The 20395-nt window shown below is 27.4% G+C and overlaps 1 protein-coding gene across 2 annotated transcripts in view; it reads right to left on the reverse strand.

Annotated features, from left to right (window-relative positions):
• Window positions 1-2278: 2278 nt before the first annotated feature.
• The window catches only part of LOC129961594 (SEC14-like protein 4), a 31142-nt gene continuing 13025 nt past the window's right edge, over window positions 2279-20395 (reverse strand). For both annotated transcript variants that reach the window (XM_056075098.1, XM_056075099.1), the window contains exons 5-13: window positions 19817-19879; window positions 18557-18650; window positions 17296-17390; window positions 12864-12942; window positions 11875-11955; window positions 9544-9630; window positions 6449-6555; window positions 3479-3791; window positions 2279-2491 (exon numbers count right to left, since the gene is read on the reverse strand). In XM_056075098.1, coding sequence (XP_055931073.1) covers window positions 2388-2491; window positions 3479-3791; window positions 6449-6555; window positions 9544-9630; window positions 11875-11955; window positions 12864-12942; window positions 17296-17390; window positions 18557-18650; window positions 19817-19879 — 1023 coding nt within the window. In that variant the 3' untranslated portion in view covers window positions 2279-2387. The remainder of the gene's footprint in view (window positions 2492-3478; window positions 3792-6448; window positions 6556-9543; window positions 9631-11874; window positions 11956-12863; window positions 12943-17295; window positions 17391-18556; window positions 18651-19816; window positions 19880-20395) is intronic.

Below are 20395 nucleotides of genomic sequence, written 5' to 3' on the forward strand. Positions count from 1 at the left end.
AAAAATATTTTACTAAAAATAATTTAAAGAACTGAGGGATTGTATAAAAATAAGATTGCGGAATTTTTTCTGCATATATTTATTGACAAACGACTTAAAATATAAATTTTTATACTGCAGTTAAAACATTTGCTCATTTGGATGTATATTTCATTTTTTAAGGTTTAAAAATTAAATATATTGTCATTATTTGAATGGTAATCCCACATATAAATAAATAATCCGGAATCAACTTGTTTCATACGCATTTACTCATATTTTTTTTTAAATGCTGCTCTTTTGTTTTGAGTTCAGTTATGTTTTAGAATGACCAAATTTCATAGTATACTTTCAGTTGGAATTACCAGAACAATCGATTTCGAATTCGGATAGTTTTTTATTAAATAATAAATATTATTGCTGAATTTTAATTCATCTTTTAATAGCATCAAAGTCACAGACATTTATTTATATTTTTTCCATATCTGCATATCTTGTAATTATGTATATGCATTAATTATCCTTATTTTATGTATATATATCTATATTTTGTATATTTATGCTTATCTCTAGTTATCTATATGCTTATCTCTAGTTGTTCTGAAACTGGACATAAATGAACCCTCTATAATTATCGTCTGTAATAGAAGGATAATGAAACTGATAAAAGAAAGTCTTTCGAGTTCTAAAGAATTCCTTGTGCCAACTTCACTAAATAAATTGATTTGGGATTATGAAAATATGACTTTCAAAGAAGAAAATTTTTTAAAATTTTTTCGAGAATTGGAATTTGCTTTTAATGGACAAATGTATTGGTATAATGTGAATAGTGCAACAGATCTTGTGAATGGAATAAGCACATTCTACATAGAAGACACTTCAACAAAGCAAAGTAGATGTTTGATGTTTCTGGTAAAAAAAAATGCCGAAGTAATCAAATATTTTAAAAATTGTAAACTAAACTTGATTTCAACTTTAAAAGTAGATTACAATAATATACATTATATTTCATAAAAAAAGAGATTGCAAAAGTTTAGGAAAATTTTACAAATTGATATATGTGTTCACTTCTCTACAGCTTTAAATTTATTAATATCTTGAAAACTCAGCTTTGCTCGGCACTTTTTTTTTTGTAAAACTATATTTTTTTGGAGAAAATATTTAGATATGAAACATATACTGATTACATATGAATACTTCTCAATATTACCTGCATATGAACTGGTCATTTAAACAAACAAAAAGAAACATTAATGCACTTAGTTTAACATGTTATTCGAAACAATCTGGTATATTTCAGTATTCATTTTACAGTTTATCTATCATTACTTATATTTGTGAAATTACACTCCGTTTTACCTTGTTCATATCTGGTCCGAGATGGCGTTATATGACATTGTCAGCATGAGAGCAGACAGTAAAAAGATCTACTAGTTAGTTATAAAAAAAGGTTTTTTTTGTGTGCAAAATCACATTTTTTTTGGAAAGACACCTATGCAGAGCTGTTTCCGAGGTACGAGGAATAAATAAATTTGTATATATACAAGAATTGCTAGTTTAAAATTATAAAATAAAGTTATGATTTAGAGATATAAGATTTTTATTTATACAAGTTTAAAGTTAAGTTATGCTATAATTCTTCACAGTATTTGAAACATAACCAATTAAGATATGCTTAATAATTAATTATTCAAATGTTCAATTTCAATTATAATAACAAATTGTATTAAAAACTGGATTCAAATTCTTGCAATTACTCTAAAATTTGAGAACTATCTTTTAATATTATATTGTTTTGCATATTTATAGTATTATAAATGAGCAGTTCCAAAAAGTTTCCGAAACTAGATACATTGTAAAATCTTCAGAAAATGAAACATAAGTTTTAGTAAGAATATAGATACAAAAATTAAATACTTGTAAATATTAATACTTATGCATTTATAAGTTTTTTTAAATGTATTTATCAAATTTTAGCTGTTTTAAAACAGAAAGTTCCACTCTTATAGCAATAACATAGGACGAATTTATTTCAGAAAATCATCACTTCCGAAACTGAAAATAGTTTTCAACTTGATGCAAGAATATAATAGTTATTTGAGTTTCTTTTTTTACAAAAGATTTTTAATCAACTTTTAATACTTACAGATAGTTGTATTATATTTAAATATCATATTAAAAAGAGAACTAAGCTGAAGATAATTATTAGAAATAATAATCTTGAAAATTTATTGCTAAATAATGTTTGATTCAAATGCCTAGATGTGTAAAATATGACAATGACAAAAAGGAAATGTAGTAGTGTTTTATAAAAATAGTGTTTATAAAAATGATCAAAATATTACATCGATAGAAAAAAATACCAAAATTTATAACATAATATACAAAAAAAAAGTTGATAATCTCAATTAAAGCAAGGCATTAGATTTCTCTTTAGGGCTCGCGAGACAAGTTAGGTAATAGACTTCCTTAGATTTAAACCAACTGTAGGTGTTATCGAAAACGATGATATCTGCAAAAGAAATAATAAGCAAATAATGACATTGAATGTTTTGTAAAATACAATTTCTTTCAAAATGTTCAAATTAAATTGGTCTGCCTTTGTCTGGCTGATAGCAAAACCGATATGATTTAATGGTTTGTTTCATAGTGTAAAAGTCGTTTTTAACCATGGCTCTCCTACAGAGCATGTTGTCTTTAAGGTAATCATTTTTATAATAAAAATATTAATATACTACGAATAATTACTGATGAAAAGAAATTGATAGCAAAGAGCTAAAAATACTTCAGTGATTTATTTTATTGGTTACATCATGAAAACATAAAAGAAGCTTTGGATAGAGGTCATTTGTCTTTTTATGAAGTCAGGCAATTATTATCAAATCTGTTTAGTCTAATTCTTTCAATTATTTCATTATTCATTCATTCATTTATTATTCGTAATAAGCATTTTATTGATAGAATGCATTGGCAATTGAAGAAGAATAAATATTTCCATTAATTTGATGTATTTCATCTGTGATGATGTATTTTAATCTAGTTTCCTGTTTAAATAAAATTCTGTATAATAATTTCTCAATAAAATAACTAGTTCATAAGTCAGATTTTTAAACAGTTCATTCCAAATATTCTGACATTTTTCAAAAAAAGAAACACGTTTAAGGTATCAAAGGTATATATAACAAAAATTCTTCCAATTAAATGTTTGAGCAATTTACAGATTAAAATTACAGCATATTTTAATTCTTGATTTACTAGTTGAATAAGCAAACAGATATTCTACACTTCTTAATTTATATTTTTATTTACGTAACTCAATATGCATTTAATTTCGACATGAAAATCTTAAATGAATCTAACTATTAGAACTCAAATAAAAAAAGTAACAATTTTGGCAAAAAAAAAGTCGCCCCATTTTTTTCAGAAATTTATTTATATATTTAAATAATATTAATAATAAATCAGTAATAATTTTTAATGTAAAATTCTTTATACTTACAAATTCCTTGTTTTTTACAAATGATGGATCCTCTTAATGGCTCATATTCCGTTTCAAATTTCTCCATTGGAATAATTTCTAGAGTTTCAGTTCCATTATGACATTTTTCTTCAAACAAAAGTTTGAAACCAATATCATGATACGCCACTTCGTATTCCCACTCTAGCATCAGTCCAGGGCGATTTACTTCCACTTTCACTTCAAAACTTGCTTGTCTAGGTATAATGACTTTCTTTACACCATTTAGCTTTGCGAAATTTTTAACATCTTTAGTCTTGAAGTAATGTTCGGGCACTGTACCAGCCCAATTAATCTTTAACAAAAATAAAAATAGGAAATGTTATTTTTTATTAATTAAACATATGAATATTTTGTGATATATACAATACCTGTGATGAAAAAAAAATTCAGTTTATGGTTAATTTCGTAATTATGTTACCATAATTATGAAAATTTCTTACAATGAGATTACTTAAATATCTCATGTACTATTTATTGAATGATAATAGGATATTATAATCATAATATTAATTTTATAGCAATTATGGGAGGTGTTTATTTTACATTCTTTATAAGAGATGGAAACGTTCTTTATCTTTCATTAATAGTTTTCATTATCATAGAAGAAAGAGGATAATATTAATAATGGTATAATTTCTTACCTATTTTTAAAATAAATAAATAAACAGATAGAAAACATTGAATCGACATTGAAATGTAATGTGTTCTAAGAGATTTGAAGTAAAGAAATTAAATACAGTGTTAAATGTGAAACAAAAATGAGCAATCGTGGAAAAAAAAGGAGCCATCCAGCTTTATTAAGCTGTCGGTTATAGTTTTATGAAATCCAAATTTATCATTTTAAAATTAATAATGGAGTACCCAAATATTATGTTTCTAAATTGTTTTGAAGTAATAATTTACCTAATTTAGACTGTACAGTCGTTAAAATTTCCTACGGCAACAACTTTTTTTTAATGCTATGAATAAGTTCTTCATGATAAAAGGTAACCGGAGTACAAATTTTGATTAATATACCATGGTAATTAATATATAATATATTTGAAATTTTTTGTCAACAGGTTTTTAAAAATATTTAGATGTATGTAGAGTTTTAATTAGTGGCCATTACCATTCCACTGTTATACTGAACGCATCCAATTCAATTTAGTTTTATTGCATTGTCATAGATGGCACCATGGGCTCTACTAATCGGAAGTGCTAAGTCACGTGATCATAGATTTTATATAAAACGAGCTGTTGGCAAGTCTCTCCTTACCGGGGATAAACCCCTGCCGGGGCTAGGCGCCCCGTCAACCCAACCATCAACGCTCGAGAGCAGAGAATTTATCAATCCTAGTAAAACTGAAAAATCATGTTCACTAAAAATCGAGTTTTCAAGGATTTCCGCCCAATTAAAATTAAAAATCAAAATATCCCGTGATCTAAGGAATGGAAATATTTAGGTGTCATTCTTGACAATAAACTTACTTGGAAACCCCACTTTATTTATGTTAAAAAGAAGTTTCGAGACCTAACTCGTAAATTTTATCCCTTAATTTCTCGAAACTCCAAAATGTATAGGGACAACAAAATACTTATTTACACAGCCTATCTGCGTCCAGTTTTAACTTACGCATGTCCGGTTTGGGGATACGCTGCTAAATCAAACCTAAGAATTATAGAAATTCAACAAAATAATCTTATTAGAAGATTTTGTAACTGCCATTGGTATATGCCAAACACCAACATGTATAAAGCACTTGACTACCCACCACTTAAAAATTTTATTAAAAAACTTGCTGAAAAATTCTTTAAAAATATTGACACTCATGATAATAAAGCAGTTCTAGATATTCCTAAATATACTCCTAATCTTCGTATTAAAAGACCCCGTAATATTCTGATTTAGCCCCCCCCCAATCTTTAGTTTTTCCATTTTATTTACATTTCATTTTATCTTAACTTAATTTTTTCATATCCTTATTAAATTGCTCGGCAGCGTCTTCCCAATCCATGTTGCACCTCCTTTCACATCCTGACAGCCAATAGAAACCTTAGCTTCGTCAAGCACCTCCCACCTCATCTCCTGCTAATACTATTTAAGCCAGTGCATCGGACTACGCTCGCCAAATATGGAAAGCCAGGCTCTTTAAAAGTTTGTCATCTACCGGAGATTAAGCCCCAACCATAAGGGCTAGGCGCTCCGTTAAACATATCATTAATCGCTCGAGAGCAGAGAAGGAAAGAGGCGTTGCATAGTTTAGCTATGAGCAGACATCTTGCTAGGCTTCGCCCTTTGTGCCATCTAAATATTTTACTTCTAACTTTAATGTAAATAATCTTTCCCGTCCTAATTGTTAATGTCCTTTTAATCGTGTTTACTGTAAATAAATTATTTGTTTTTATTTAAAAGTTTCTTAATCAGTACCCTAGACACTGATCTAAATGGGATTAAATGGGCATTTTGTCCCACCCAGTCCTACATGTATAAGATTTAAAATTTAGACGTCAGTAATAGTAATGTTATTTTCATACTTTAAAAGTATCTGTAAAGTTACAATGTATTTGTGACAATAGATTGCTATTTAACGCATGGTAAAATAGTAATAGATGTTGTAGTAGATGTTGATCATTTTCCAAACCTAAAAAAATGTTCTAAATTTTTGAAAATTTTGCCTAAATTGCGCTTGAGTCTGAATCTCCATTGTATTATTATATTATAGAAATATAAAAATTATAGTGGAAGACTTTGTTGAATCGGAATTATATTTTTAAATTAAATAAATATTTTGTTATTCGTTCGAAAGAAATATTTATTTTAGTGATAAAATAATATCTTACTAACAGTGAGAAAGAATAAAACTGATTTAATTACACATTTAATTACTGATTTAATTTTATCGAATTAAACTACATTATAAAGGAAAAAAAATGAAATTTTTACAAAGTAAACACAACGTTACTTACAATGGTATTACATTGCGGATTTCCATCTGGATCCGTTTTCTTTCCTCCAAGGCAGGCAGGTAACTCTTCTGCATCCATTATTTTCAAGAATTCTTCTTTCCATCCATCTATGATTAAATATTAAAGGCATAAATTAAAATACATGCATTGAGGTCTACTTCTATAAATTTAATTTATTTCCCTTTGACAAAAAAATAATGATATAGGAGAGATAGCTGAATGTCTTGATGTAAATTGACGATTGTTCTTTTTTTGCATTGTATTATTTTAAATAATGTTCTTAAAATTGCTGATATTGGAATATTGTAAAATGTTTATTCTAAGAAGTATTGTAATCATTTCTTCTGTTCATCTACAATCAAAGGTTCAGAAATGTTAGATGAAACACCTGAGTTCTTACTTCAGATCTGATTAATAACACATTCTACGGAAACGTGCATTAGGACCGACGTCTGAAAACTATGCTGTAGGACATCTATAACAATTTTTTTGTACGGTGATATATTGAAAGACTGATAATTGATTGGCTTGTCTTAGAAGGGTTATGGTTAATTTTTGTATTGTTTTGTAAGATCGCTGGATTCGTTAAAATGTTACCTGTAATTTGAAGGCTAATATTTTCTACATTTTTATTTTAAATTGTATAAATCAAAATATAACATAAAATTCCTAGAGAAACAGCTCTATTGGTTCATTTTTATGTTATTAAATTATACAGAAAATTATTTTTTATATTTATTCAAAAATAGTTTAAAATGCTGATTTTTATAATTAAAGAAGAATGTTTTATTTTTTACTTATAAGTTATAATTTTGTCTTATTAAATTATGAAATTTCTCAGGTTCATTCTCAAGTTCGAAAACCCTCAACGCTTTTGCACATACGTCAGGAAGCGTTTATTTCGTCAAAAAAGGAGAGAAGGATCGATGAAAAGAGACGTTTTTATTAAGAGTAAAAGAGTGAATTCATATTAATTGCGGAATTAGAGTAGTGATAACTTCTCCTCTTTCTATGTACCACCTATTTATGAAGTACAATGGCCCGAGATCCTGAAACGACTGGTAGATATGTATGTTTTTTTACATTTGTTAAGAAACATTTTTAAGAATAGATGATCTTAAAAAAATCCCAAGAATCATTAATGATATAGTTGAGACGAACATGAAAGAATTTATTAAAGGTAACTTTATGAAAATGTGATTAAATGGCCTATTACTCATTAAATGAACTTAGTATGAGTTGAAAAAAATTTTTCACACAACAATATATAGAAAATCTTAAAGAACATGGAACTTCCCTGATTCCTGTTTAAAAACTATAAATATATCATAATATTTATAAAGAAATGCCGACATAGTAAGGAACCAGAATTTATCGAACTGTAAACTAATTTCTATTTGTAACTGTTATTCTAATTTTTCGGTCGATTCTAAAATGTTAAGCCACCGAACCACAAGTATGCAAGAGATTTAAAAATATGAGTTATAAAGTTCCTGAAATGAGAATTGGTATTGGCAATAATACCAATAATATGTAATGATAGTAAATAATATGCTATTTGTTCCAATGCAAATAAATTAATTTGAAAAAAAATTCTGCAAATTTTTATACTTTTAGACACTATGCATCTGTAAATGCTTACTATCACCTTTCAAAAACAAGGGATATCCAAAAATTGTGTTTTCTGCCATATTGTCACAACGTTCAAATATAAATTATCAGAATATGACGAAATGATTTAAGTATCCTAACTTTGAAACCTGGGCCATTTAGATTCCTTCGAATAACCTTAATAAAGATTTGCTGCAAAAGAATCTTTTGCCTCATTAAATTTATAGTTTCCCAGATTTTTGAAAGTCTGAATAGTAACCTTTCCAGAGCTTTATAGCGTTGCAGACATAACATCTACAGCAGCAAACTGAATGGATATATTAAGTTGTATGTTGAAAATAAAGATTAATTTAGAAATGAAAACTTCTGAACATTTTATGAAACTTTATTGTAGGCAAGTTGCAATATTTTCATGTGGATTTCAAGAGCTGCAAAAGAAAAAAAAAATAATCCAATCCCAGCATTGCTATTCAGTACGATTAATTTAACTTGATTTATTCAAGCTTGTGTATTCGTTCTGAAAGTATGAGAAATTATGCAGGATATAAAAATTATCTGTGATTAAATCATTCGTCTTTCTCGCATTCTTGAATTTCAGAAAAAAAATGAGAAAAAGGATTCAAATAAAAAGTTAATTTCATATAAATGTATATTGCATAAATTATGAAGAATAAATTTTTATGTAATAGAAAATATTGAAATTACAGAAAGAAATAAAATCGATAAATTTCAATTGTATTAAATTGCGATTTTAATGAATATTATGAAAAAAATAAACATGTGTTGCATGAAAGACAAATTACGAATAATTTTTCACAAATTCATTTATTTAAGTTAGTCCCGATATATAAAAATTATTATTATTTTATGATTGTTGTAATATTAAATTTATCTGATTTATATTAAATATTTCTACTAACGATTGAATTATCCAGATGGAGCATTTATGCAGCAAAGAAGATATGAATAGGGAAAGAAGATATGAATGCTGCTATGAATGACAAATAGTAACACATTGTCACTTACCCTTGAATTGAATTAGATATGAATTGAATGGATTTTCCTTATCATAATGTAATTGACCTTTCTTAATATAATTAAACCTTGTTTATAAGTATTGGGAAATATTGCATTGAAGTTATAATGCGTGAAAAGAATTACGAAAGCAAAATTTAAAAAATAAATATATTAGTTGCATTATATTGATATATTTATTTCTGCAGTTGTTCATGACGATGTCAGTTTGTTAACAAGAAATTAAGGAAATAAAGGACTGAATTTCTACAATTAGTATATTTTTTGTAGAAAGTACATTTTTTTTTGTCTCAGTATAAAAGTGTTTTTTCTTTAACTTTAAAAAAATATTTTTTGAAAACAATAATTTAACGCTGAATAGCTTCAAATAAAATTTAATAAAAAACGACGTAGCACTTTTATAGCAAAACGCATTAAAAAAATATTTCCAATAGTAAAATTTCCCATACCTGTACCAAATATTTTCAATTTTCCGAGTATGGATCCAGAAAGTATAGCTTTGACGACTGGAAATACCATTGTAAAATACGTTGAAGCTATTGATAAAGCAGATGTTTTTCAACACTTAACATCGTAAACATTAAATAATCAAAGCAGCATTTTACGAAAAGAGACAATCCTTTAACAATAATTATTTAAAGCGAATAAATATTTATATAATTGCACAAATCTGCAGATTTCAATTTAATTATTTAAATTATAATCCTTATCTGAAAAATACAATAGTTATTTTGCAATCTTGTAATTTCGAATCATGGGCCAAGGAAGAGAAAGATATATTAATCAGTTTTACACCTTCTATAAAGTATCAGAAAAATATTTTGTTTCTATAAATTTAACTTGTTAAGGGCCAAGTATATATGTGAGCCCTTTTCGTCTAGTCCACAATGGCAGATTTCTTTGATATGCTGACAAAAAAAAGCTGCGATAAGACTGCGTGCATTTACATAGTTGCATTATCTAGCTATTTTCAAATTAAGATTCATTGATAGAATAATATAATTTACGAAACTTACGAAATAAGAAATGAAAGTATACTGTCAGTCTCCGGTGGATGACGGATGAATAGAAAGTTCATTGTTAGACACGAATGACTAACCAGACTCTAAATATGATAATGTCAACAAGATTCAAATACATCTCAGAATTTCCATGGAATTGGGTCATGAATCCGAGATTCTTGTATGAGGCTACGGCAGAGCCCAAAACGTTTATGATTATGTTTATTTATTTACCTTTATTATTGTAATTTGAAAAAATTTAAGGAAGAATTCAAGGTTTTCTCAATCATTAACGAAGTTCGCTTACTTTGTAAATGGTGGTACTAAAAAAATCATAATAATTTTTAACTATCTTCTTTGATGTAACAATCATCACTTGAACATATGGTATCTTTATTTTGTATATGTTTACTTATTGGAATTTCTTTAACGCAATTACTTATTTTTAATAAATAACATTGTCAATAATTTGAGAATATTGACAAATATAAATAAAATATATTCTTTATTTATTTATTTATTTTGAAATCTGTGCTTAATTATAATATATATTATTGCCATTTTAGAATCGCAATAGAATTTAAAGAATGTTTTCCTTTAATTTTCATATTAAGAATGTAATAAGGCAAATTCAACAATTAATGAGCTGTAATCTTGTTTACTATTATTTATTCGAAATCGTTAATTTTTTTTTTTTTTTTTTTTTTTTTTTTGTTTACTATGACATGATGAAGTATTTATGGAACTGCATTTTCTTTCCTTTTTACAGTTGAGAGGAAAACAAAATTAAAAAAATAATAAATGGTAAGTTGTGACTGCATTCAGGTTTTGGTTTATTTCTTCTTTTGAGCCAAAAGATGAATGAAAACTTGGTATTCAGTATTATAACATTTATTAAGCATATGTTAAAAAAGGTTTCAAGTTAATTTATGGTATACAACAGCATCATTAGTTCATTCGCGCATGTTTTTTTCAGATTCATATACCTAAAACTGAAGAAACATTAAAAAAATATCATATTTTAGCATGTTATTATATTAAAAATAAAATTTGCTACAAATTTTCATCGTGGGGAATTTATGTGCTATGTTTATATCAAGGCGACTAAATTTTTTCTTAGATATTTACCATATGCGATCATCATTTGGAAATTTGTTGACACCACTGATGGTATGTGTCTAGATACTCAATATCTTTTCTTATAAAGAATATTTAATATCATGACACAGTTTTATTTCATCTTAGTATATGTAGACAAAAACATTATGATTTGAAAATTAATGAGATCGTAAACAATATAACAGTACAAACGAATTCTGTATTTTATAAGAATTAAATTCTCATTCAAATATGTTGAATTTTAAAACAAACTCTTCCACTTGAGCTACATGAGTGTAAAAGATAATTCAGTTGCGGCGTTATCACGAGATACTCACGTTTTATTTTGTAACAACTCAACTCTCTGTGTATAGCTGGACCAACTCAACTTTTAATTTTTAAGTTTAAAACTGTTGTTGTAACATTTTTAAGTTTATAAAAAAAAGAATTCTAATTGCATTTGTGTTTGCGTTTGCGTTTAGAAGTCATTTATTACATGAGTGTTGCATAATATAATGATCCTGCTAACTTTAAAGCCAGATAAATAGAAGGAAAAACTATAGATAATAATATATATTGAGATAGATAGTAATATACATTGAGATTACAAACCAATAAATTATTTACAGGAAATATATAAATAACAAATTGAAATACAAAATATATATTAAAGATACTTACCATTTATGACATACACAGATTTCAACAGTTCAGGATAGTTGTCTTGAAATATATTGACCGCTATCAAAAAATGTTCTATACCTGCAAAGTGTATTGAATCACGAGAAGTAATAATTTTTAAAAATCTATGTTTTAATCTGTATATGAAATGAAACAATCTTGAATTATTTTAAACTCACTTTAAATTTTTCTATTTTAAATTATCATTTTTTTCAATTTCTTTTATTCGTGATTCTAAGTAACTAATTATAAACCAGCGGGAATGGCCTACCCGAAACGTTCTTGGATATTATGAAGTAAAGACCTGCACCCTCTGTCCGTATAAATTTGTGGACTATGGATACCCTTTGGCTTTGGCGACAATATAAATGAAATATAGATTTTTGGCATGGATCTAACATTTTCAATAAGTGGATCGTGTGAATATATATTTTATGAAAATAGAAATCTGAAAATTTTATTTAAATAAATTTCGTTCAAAAGTTGATAAAAATCTGCAAATTTTATTTAAATAAATTTCGTTCAAATGTTGATAGAAATCTGCAAATTTCATTTAAAGTACTGATACTAATTCAGATGATATATTCTGACATAATATCAGCTGTTTTTCTGCTAAATTTCTAAAATTTCGTTTAGTATCATCAATTGTTCTTTTCGACTCTAAACTGTCTTATGATTCCAGATTGTAAAGTGCTCTCTACTTTATTGCAAGTTGATGACATCCTGATATTGAGACAATTCGTATAAATATAAACATAATATCGAGCATTCTAGATAAAGTCTCAGAATGAAAGTTTCAGAAATATGTCGAATTGAATTAAAAATTGATTTCTCGTCAATAATTTAATGGTTTATTATGAATTCATATGTATTTTTAATTTATATTTGTTCTTTCCTCTACATTTAAAAGATACTTATTGTGAGCTCTTGGAAAAAGAGCAGATTTTTATAATTTACGATTACAATATTAAAAAAAAATCAGTCCTTACTGTATCTGTCAGTGGCTTTCGCTAAAGTCATTTTGTCCATATCATAGATATACACGCACTGAGTAACTGGTTTACCTAGCTTTAGAAAAACAAAAATAAAAAAGAATGTTTATATTTCAGTTTTGTGATCATTTTTGACATAAAAGAAAACCACGCATTTTTCGATTCAAAATAACAACTCTGAATTAATAAATCATATCATAAAATACTTACAATTTTTTTACAAATAATGGTAATTTCTATTCTATCAAATACCAAATAACAAAAATAAAAGTAACAGTAAATCAGAGCGACTCAATTTTGGCTCAAATAAATGATAACACCTAATTTCCTTCATAAATCAATGAAAATTTGATATCTTTCTGTAAATATGACTTAGCATTTGATGTTATAATAAAAATGTTATAATAAAAATAATAATGTTATAATGTTATAATAAAAATAATATTAGCGCCATGAGTCATGATGGCGCTAATATTATTTTTATTATAAAATCTATCTTAAAAATTTTACGCACATCACATGCAAATTTTAATACTAAAATTGTTAAAAATCTAAATAAAAATTTAAAATTTATCTGCAACGTATCTCAGTATTCAACTATTTTATTAAAAAAAATTGATTATAAATTAGCAACTTATGCAAAATTTTGTAAAAAATGATATATTTTGTTATGGTAAGCACTTTTTAACGATCTTATAACATAAGAAATTGGTTCAAAATTTCCTGATTATTCCTTTTACTTCTGCAAATCCGGATATTTCAAAAAAGTGTTTTATCGAAATAATAAAATTAGCAATACGTTTCGAAATTATGCAGCTGTATTTGGAACGCACCACATTCTTTAGAACCATGGTCACATGGAGAATACGGGATCTACTCCGGTAGTTAGTCTACAAAGTTCCACCCCTATCCGGCAAAAAATATTAGATTCCTCTGATTTTCCCGTAAATCATGTGGTACATAATATAGAATCGGATTACAAAGTAATGCCCCTACTACTCACTGAGCCTCTTCTATCTCTTGAAACAAATATTGTACAATTCATAAGATTGAATAAGATTTCGTCATTTTGTTCTCTTTCAATTTCCAAACAGATTGTACAAATTGAAATGAAATAAAATAATTGAATGAGCATTCTATTAGACTCAAAACTACATATCAAGCGTATCTAATCAATCGTATCTTAAAAATTAAAATAAAATTGAAATGAATATTATATTCCAAGGTTGAAAATAGCTTTAGAAATAATTTAGTGGCAAATAAAACAATTCAAAGCTTGATTATCTTTCATTCCTACTGCATTTAGAAGCCTATAAGCAATAGACATTCTGTAATAATTATAATTATGAGAAAAATATAATAAATCATAAACTATGGCGAAACCAGATCAAGCGAAAAAGTCTTTTCTGTAAAGAAGTATTGTTTCAATATAATTAGTTCAGACAGATAGAAGTGAACAAAGTATACGTCATATAGACAATGGAAAGAGGAAGCTTAACTATTCTTTCTGAAAGCTAAATAAGTTTAAAGTGACATTCAAATTATGTATCATTAGTGAAAAATGTTATTGTGTAGTTGATAATGATCGTTTGCTTGTTAAAAAATAGAAGAATAAATCGATCCTTATCTGGCAGATATTAGAAATGTGTTTAATTATTGCATTTAGCTTTTAATTCATGGTGAAATAAGAAAATGTTAATATTATGGAATAATCTTTTATGAAGGCTATACAATTTATGTTATTTATTCGAATGTTATCAACCAGTTCCAAAACAAGAAAAATGTCAAAGAAACTTAAAAAAAAAAAAAAAACACTTCAAAAATTTATAAACATGCAGCCGATGAAAAATATATAAAATCTATACATTTTAGACTTTGTTTTATTATAAACCAATTCTCATAATTTTTAAATAGTAAAGGGTTCTGCAACAAAGGAAAAATTATTATTTTTATTATTTGTAAATTATTTTTAATGCAGAAGATAATCATTTAGAAATAATATAATATTAAGAGAATCATTTAAAATTAATTTTTATATTAATTTAAAATTTGAATTAATTAAAGATTTTTATCTATAATTGTGCGAAATACCTAACGCAAATTTTCAATATAAAAAGCACTGTATCGTAATAACAACACGATATCATTACGATATATTATATTCGGAATATTGAATATATTGTGGAGATATCTTTCAATATTTTGTGCTTATAAAATTTAGTTGGTAAGATAGCAAGAAATTGTGACACATTTAATAACCGGGTGTCCCATAAATTTGTAAATACTTTAAAAATTCATCAAAATTGAAGTACTGGTATATTTCAATGCGGTTTGCAAAACTATTATTCTCATGAAGGGGGATTTTTTTTTTTTTGATACAGAAAAAAAAATAATAATAATTTAAAAAATTGTCAATAGAGGGCGCTGCACACAAGCAAATCAGTGGAAATATGCAAATTAAAGACTTATGAAAGGCAAAGTGAGCGATTGACACATCATTTCTAAAGGTTTGCATAAGGTTTGTATTAAGATGTTGACACTGGTGGATAAAGCACTATTGGTAAAGTTGTTTTATGTTAGCAACGAATCGGCGGCTGAAGCGTTACGAAAGTTTAGGACCCAGAAAAGATTGAAGAAAGGTTCAGGTCCAATCACTCCTGCTGGACTTGTTTCCCTAGTACGCCGTTTCGAAGAAACTGGAAGTTTGTGTCATCGGCCACGCAGTGGTGCACCTCGTTTAACAACAGTCCGTACCCCCGATGTCTCTTCGCAAATGGACACGCTAAGGGAACAGTCTACAAGTGCAGTCAGTAGCGCGCGAGAAGTGGCACGAATAACTGGTATACCAAAGACTTCGGGGTACCGTATTCTTCATGGTGTATTGCAATTGTACCCATACAAATTGCAATCGCTACATCAGCTCTTACCAAATGATAGAGCTAAAGCGGCGGTCCAACGACCTGCCACCTCACGGATTTGGTCATAAATCTGACATCCGACCCATTGGGGGACCACACTCCCCCGTCGCCCGTGGTACGCCCGTAGACGTCGGTGAGTTTCCCGCAAAATGTCGGTAAATGGACAAACATCAAAAATCCGGAAAATCTGTTTGGGCTATGGGGGTGGAGGGGGTAAAAAAAAACTGAGGTTTTTGAGCGGTCGAAAGGGGAACGCGTGCCATCTGAAGATTTCTCCGGTCGTAGGTCCGCAGCCACAGACGAGGGTGGCACCACGAAGGAAGGGTGACAGTTTTGTGACCACATCTGTGAAGATCCTCCGGTCGTAGGATCGCGGCTTAAGAGATTGGAATTCTCAAATTGGGCTTTGACGAAAATTGAAGATGATCCGCGATGGCTGCTGAAAATATTGTGGACAGATGAGGCTCATTTTGCTTTGCATGGAGCAGTTAATACCCATATCTGTAGAATATGGGCACATGAGAATCCACATGCTTACACTGAGAAGCCCCTGCATTCACCACGGGTTACTGTTTGGTGTGGTTTCACTGCATCCATTATTGTAGGCCCTTTTTTCTTTGAAAAGGCCTGTAAAAAGGCAGGATGGAAGACATGTTCAGTTAATGGAACAAGTTACTTGGAAATGTTACAGAAGGAAGCGATACCGTCCTTATTGGAACACGATGTCCTTGACACAGTGACATTCATGCAAGACGGGGCACCTCCTCACATCGACACCGAAGTGAAGGCATTTTTGAGAAGAACTTTTACTGATGAACAGATAATCAGCCGTCACTTTACACATAAATGCCCCCCCCGCTCACCAGATTTAACACCCCTTTATTTTTTGCTATGGGGTTACCTTAAGTCTCGGGTGTACCGCCATAGGCCAACTTCGTTAATGCAGCTAAAGGAAGCCATTCGCCACGAAATCTCATGCATTCATCCGGATATGCTGTATGATGCAGTTACCAGTGTTGTCTCCCGCTTCCAAACTGTTATTTGTGGTGATGGCGAACACATAGAACAAGTACTGTAGTACTGGTGTGATACGCATGTAAGCAATTGCTTGCATGCAAATAAAAGTATTTTTCCCGAAGAATTGTATGTTTTGCTTGTGTTTAGCGCCCTCTATTGACAAATTTTGGAACTATTTCTTTTCTTTTTTTTTTTTTTTTGTATGAAAAAAAATCCCCCTTCATGAGAATAACAGTTTCGCAAACCGCATTAAAATATACTCATTCCTTCAATTTTTATGAATTTTTAAAGTATTTACAAATTTATTATGATATGACATGAAGTAAAAAGATTTAACTAACTATATTAAAACAAATTATATCTGACATTAATTGGCCAAATTATAAGACTAGAAAACTTTCTTTTAAATATATATTTTTTCAGAAACTGTTTTTGAACATAATTAAAAGCAGTTAAAATGCAGTCATATTCAGAAAACTTAAAATTACAGTTACCTTTAAAGTCTGAAGCTTTGTCTGATAAAGTCCTCTTTCAATTACTTGGAGACAACATTTTAAGAAATCTACTTTATTTGCAGATCTGAAGACACCTATATAAAGCGTAACAGAAAAAAAGAACAATGTATTAAAATTAATATTTTTAATTATTAGATATACATAAAACATGGAAAAATAAGTTTTGATCTTTTTTCAGTCAATAAAAACTTTTATTAAAAATTTCTTTTCACATTTACGTAGAATTATTCTTGGTTATTCACTTTACAACATAGTAAAAATTCGAGTAAAATTTATAATTTCATCAGATTTGATCTGACTTTTCAGTTTAATATTAACACATTCAATGAATTGAGAGCTTTCAAATAAAATTTTGATTTCTTTTGAAAATTAAAAATGTATTTTGAAAAAAAAATTATATAAATTTAAAAAAGTATCTATTTTTTTCTTTCAAGTCAAAATATTTTTAAAAAAATATTTTTTTCCCTTCAAATTTATCCATTTTTATGCACTTTCAAAATGATAGTTTATTGCAAAATAAATACTTTGTATTATTATACAAAATCTTACTTTAATTATATATATATTTTATAATGTTGACATGAGTTATATTTCTGTAATATTAATGATAATTGTATGTGGAATCGGTTATACAATTTCGGAATGACATAGAAGATATTTTTTCCCATCTTTACAATACAGCAACATCTAAGAAAGATTATTTTTTGGAGTAAAGTTGTATCTCATCAATTCAAAATCAGACTATTTCTTTCAATGTACTAATTAGCATTGAATCCAAGGGGCATTCGAATTTTTCTGTACACGTTTAACCAAAAAGTTACATTGCAAAACATTTGAATATGATACGGTAAACTGAATACGGAATATGGAATAGCTGAATAATAAATCCATATTTGTTGATAGTTATATTTTTGGGAGATCCAGAGATAATACATGATTTTTTTTTAATTTATTAACAAACTCTAATATCTTGAATGTGCATTTCATGTAAAGGAAAATTTTTAAGTTGAAAAGAAAAATATAAAAAAATAAGAACCAAATGCTATATTTGAATAAAAGTAACACGGTAAAATATTTTCAATAATTAAGGTAAATGTACTGCAAAGAAACGTTCATCTTGTATTCAATAAATTTAACAAATTATTTTTTATTTTTAATACATTAAACAAAAAAAAATAATGTAAATATTACGTAATAAAATAAAATAAAATAATTTTTAATAAAATTTACTACTTATTACCTCTACTATCTATATTCCCAAATGCAGACATATAAACTGGAGAACCTTCTTTATCATAACCAAGAAAATTTTGAGATATATATTTTTCACATACCTATAAATATAAGATGTTCATATACTAAATCATATTAAAGGAAAAAAGTTAATATATGATTTCTTTAAAATTTAAGCGATTTTTCTGCGATAATTTGTAAAAATATTTCAACAAAAATGTTATCTTCAAATTCAAATCGCATCTTTATCTTTGATCTTAAAATTCAAATAGTTATCTTTTCAGCGATTCAAACATTTTTCCACCTAATATTTCCATTTTAAACGATTTTTTTTAAATATTATAAGCACATTTTTCAATTTATTGTTAAAATGAAATTTAAATCGCTTTCATTGTTACACATATTTCATCCCGGCCTATTTAAAATTTTGCTGATCGAAAAATAATTTAGAATTATTAATTTACTTTTTATGTTGATTATGATTACAATATACTTCCAATATTACAAATGGAAATTATTTGTACTTACACTTAAAGTTCAGTTTCAAAATCAAGAAATGTTGAAATTATTTTTAAAGTGCACCTGGCTTTTTTTATTGCGATATAAATGAAAATATAAATAGAAAATTAGAGAAATACATAGCACAATGAAAAAAAACGGAATAAGGCTTAGAATATAATATAAATTACATGTTTATCAAAATTTGAAATTAAAAAAAAAATGTGGCAGATAACTAAGTTTTCACAAAGTATTTACTAGAAATTTTTAGAAGCCATTAATCCGGCAAATCAACTGGTCATTAAGGCAACTAGAAAATCATATACATTTATTATAGCAAAAAATTTAATGTTCCTTTTTCTAATGTTGGGCACATTTTTATGTATGAAATTTCTTAATTGTTAGGAAAAGTAAAAGCATATAACTTGCAATTAAAGATGCGAAGGAATAAAACGATACAATTCTGAAAAAATCGCTTTTCATTTTCACCTTTAAAAAAGCATTTATATGGAAGTCATATTCTTAGAACTATGAACAATTCGACAGGAGAAACGATCTTTCTAGAAAATTTGGTATATTAAAAATTAAAGCAACGACTAAAAAGAATCTATATCTTTATCTGAATTTCAATTTTGTAACATAAGCAGCCTATGTACCATTAAATAAGTAATGAATTAAGAGAAATAATTCATTGAAAAAAATTAATTGAAATAAAAATTATGTGTGTATAATCGTGTTATTAAAAATGACAAAAAAGAAAAGATATTACCTCTGGTGCCTTATAATCTGTTAAAATGGTGTCGATTTGCGCAATTTTTCTGAATTTCAAATGCTAATAGGTTGAAAAAAATATAGAAAATTGAATAATTTGTTTTAGAAAATAGAAATGAAATTTAATAGAAATAGTGAAAAGCTACAGAAAAAAATAAATAGTACTTTTTCTTTCCTCTGAGTTATTCAAAACACATAAAAATATTTTCTTAAATTGTACATGTACCAAAAACTTAAAATTTATGTAATTCATTAGAATCCTAAGGTAAATCTTGTAATTAATATGAAAGGAATCATATTTTCCACTAATCTGCTTTGTTATCGAAATTATTAAATAAGATTTCATGGAACTAAATATTTAAATTATGTATCTTCACATTTCATCAAAATTCTTTTTTTACCTCCCTTGCATCTCTTTGGAAAATTCAAATTATAACATAATTACAAGTTGTTGATCATATGATACGCGTTAGCTTCTGCAAACCAAACACATTTCTTGGACATTATATATTATTTCAGTAGCTAGCATTTAGAGTTTTGACTAATTTTACTATTGTACAAATATAAAATACTATCA

The sequence above is a fragment of the Argiope bruennichi genome, chromosome 2, assembly GCF_947563725.1.
Source record: "Argiope bruennichi chromosome 2, qqArgBrue1.1, whole genome shotgun sequence".
NCBI classification, from domain to species: Eukaryota; Metazoa; Arthropoda; class Arachnida; order Araneae; family Araneidae; genus Argiope; species Argiope bruennichi.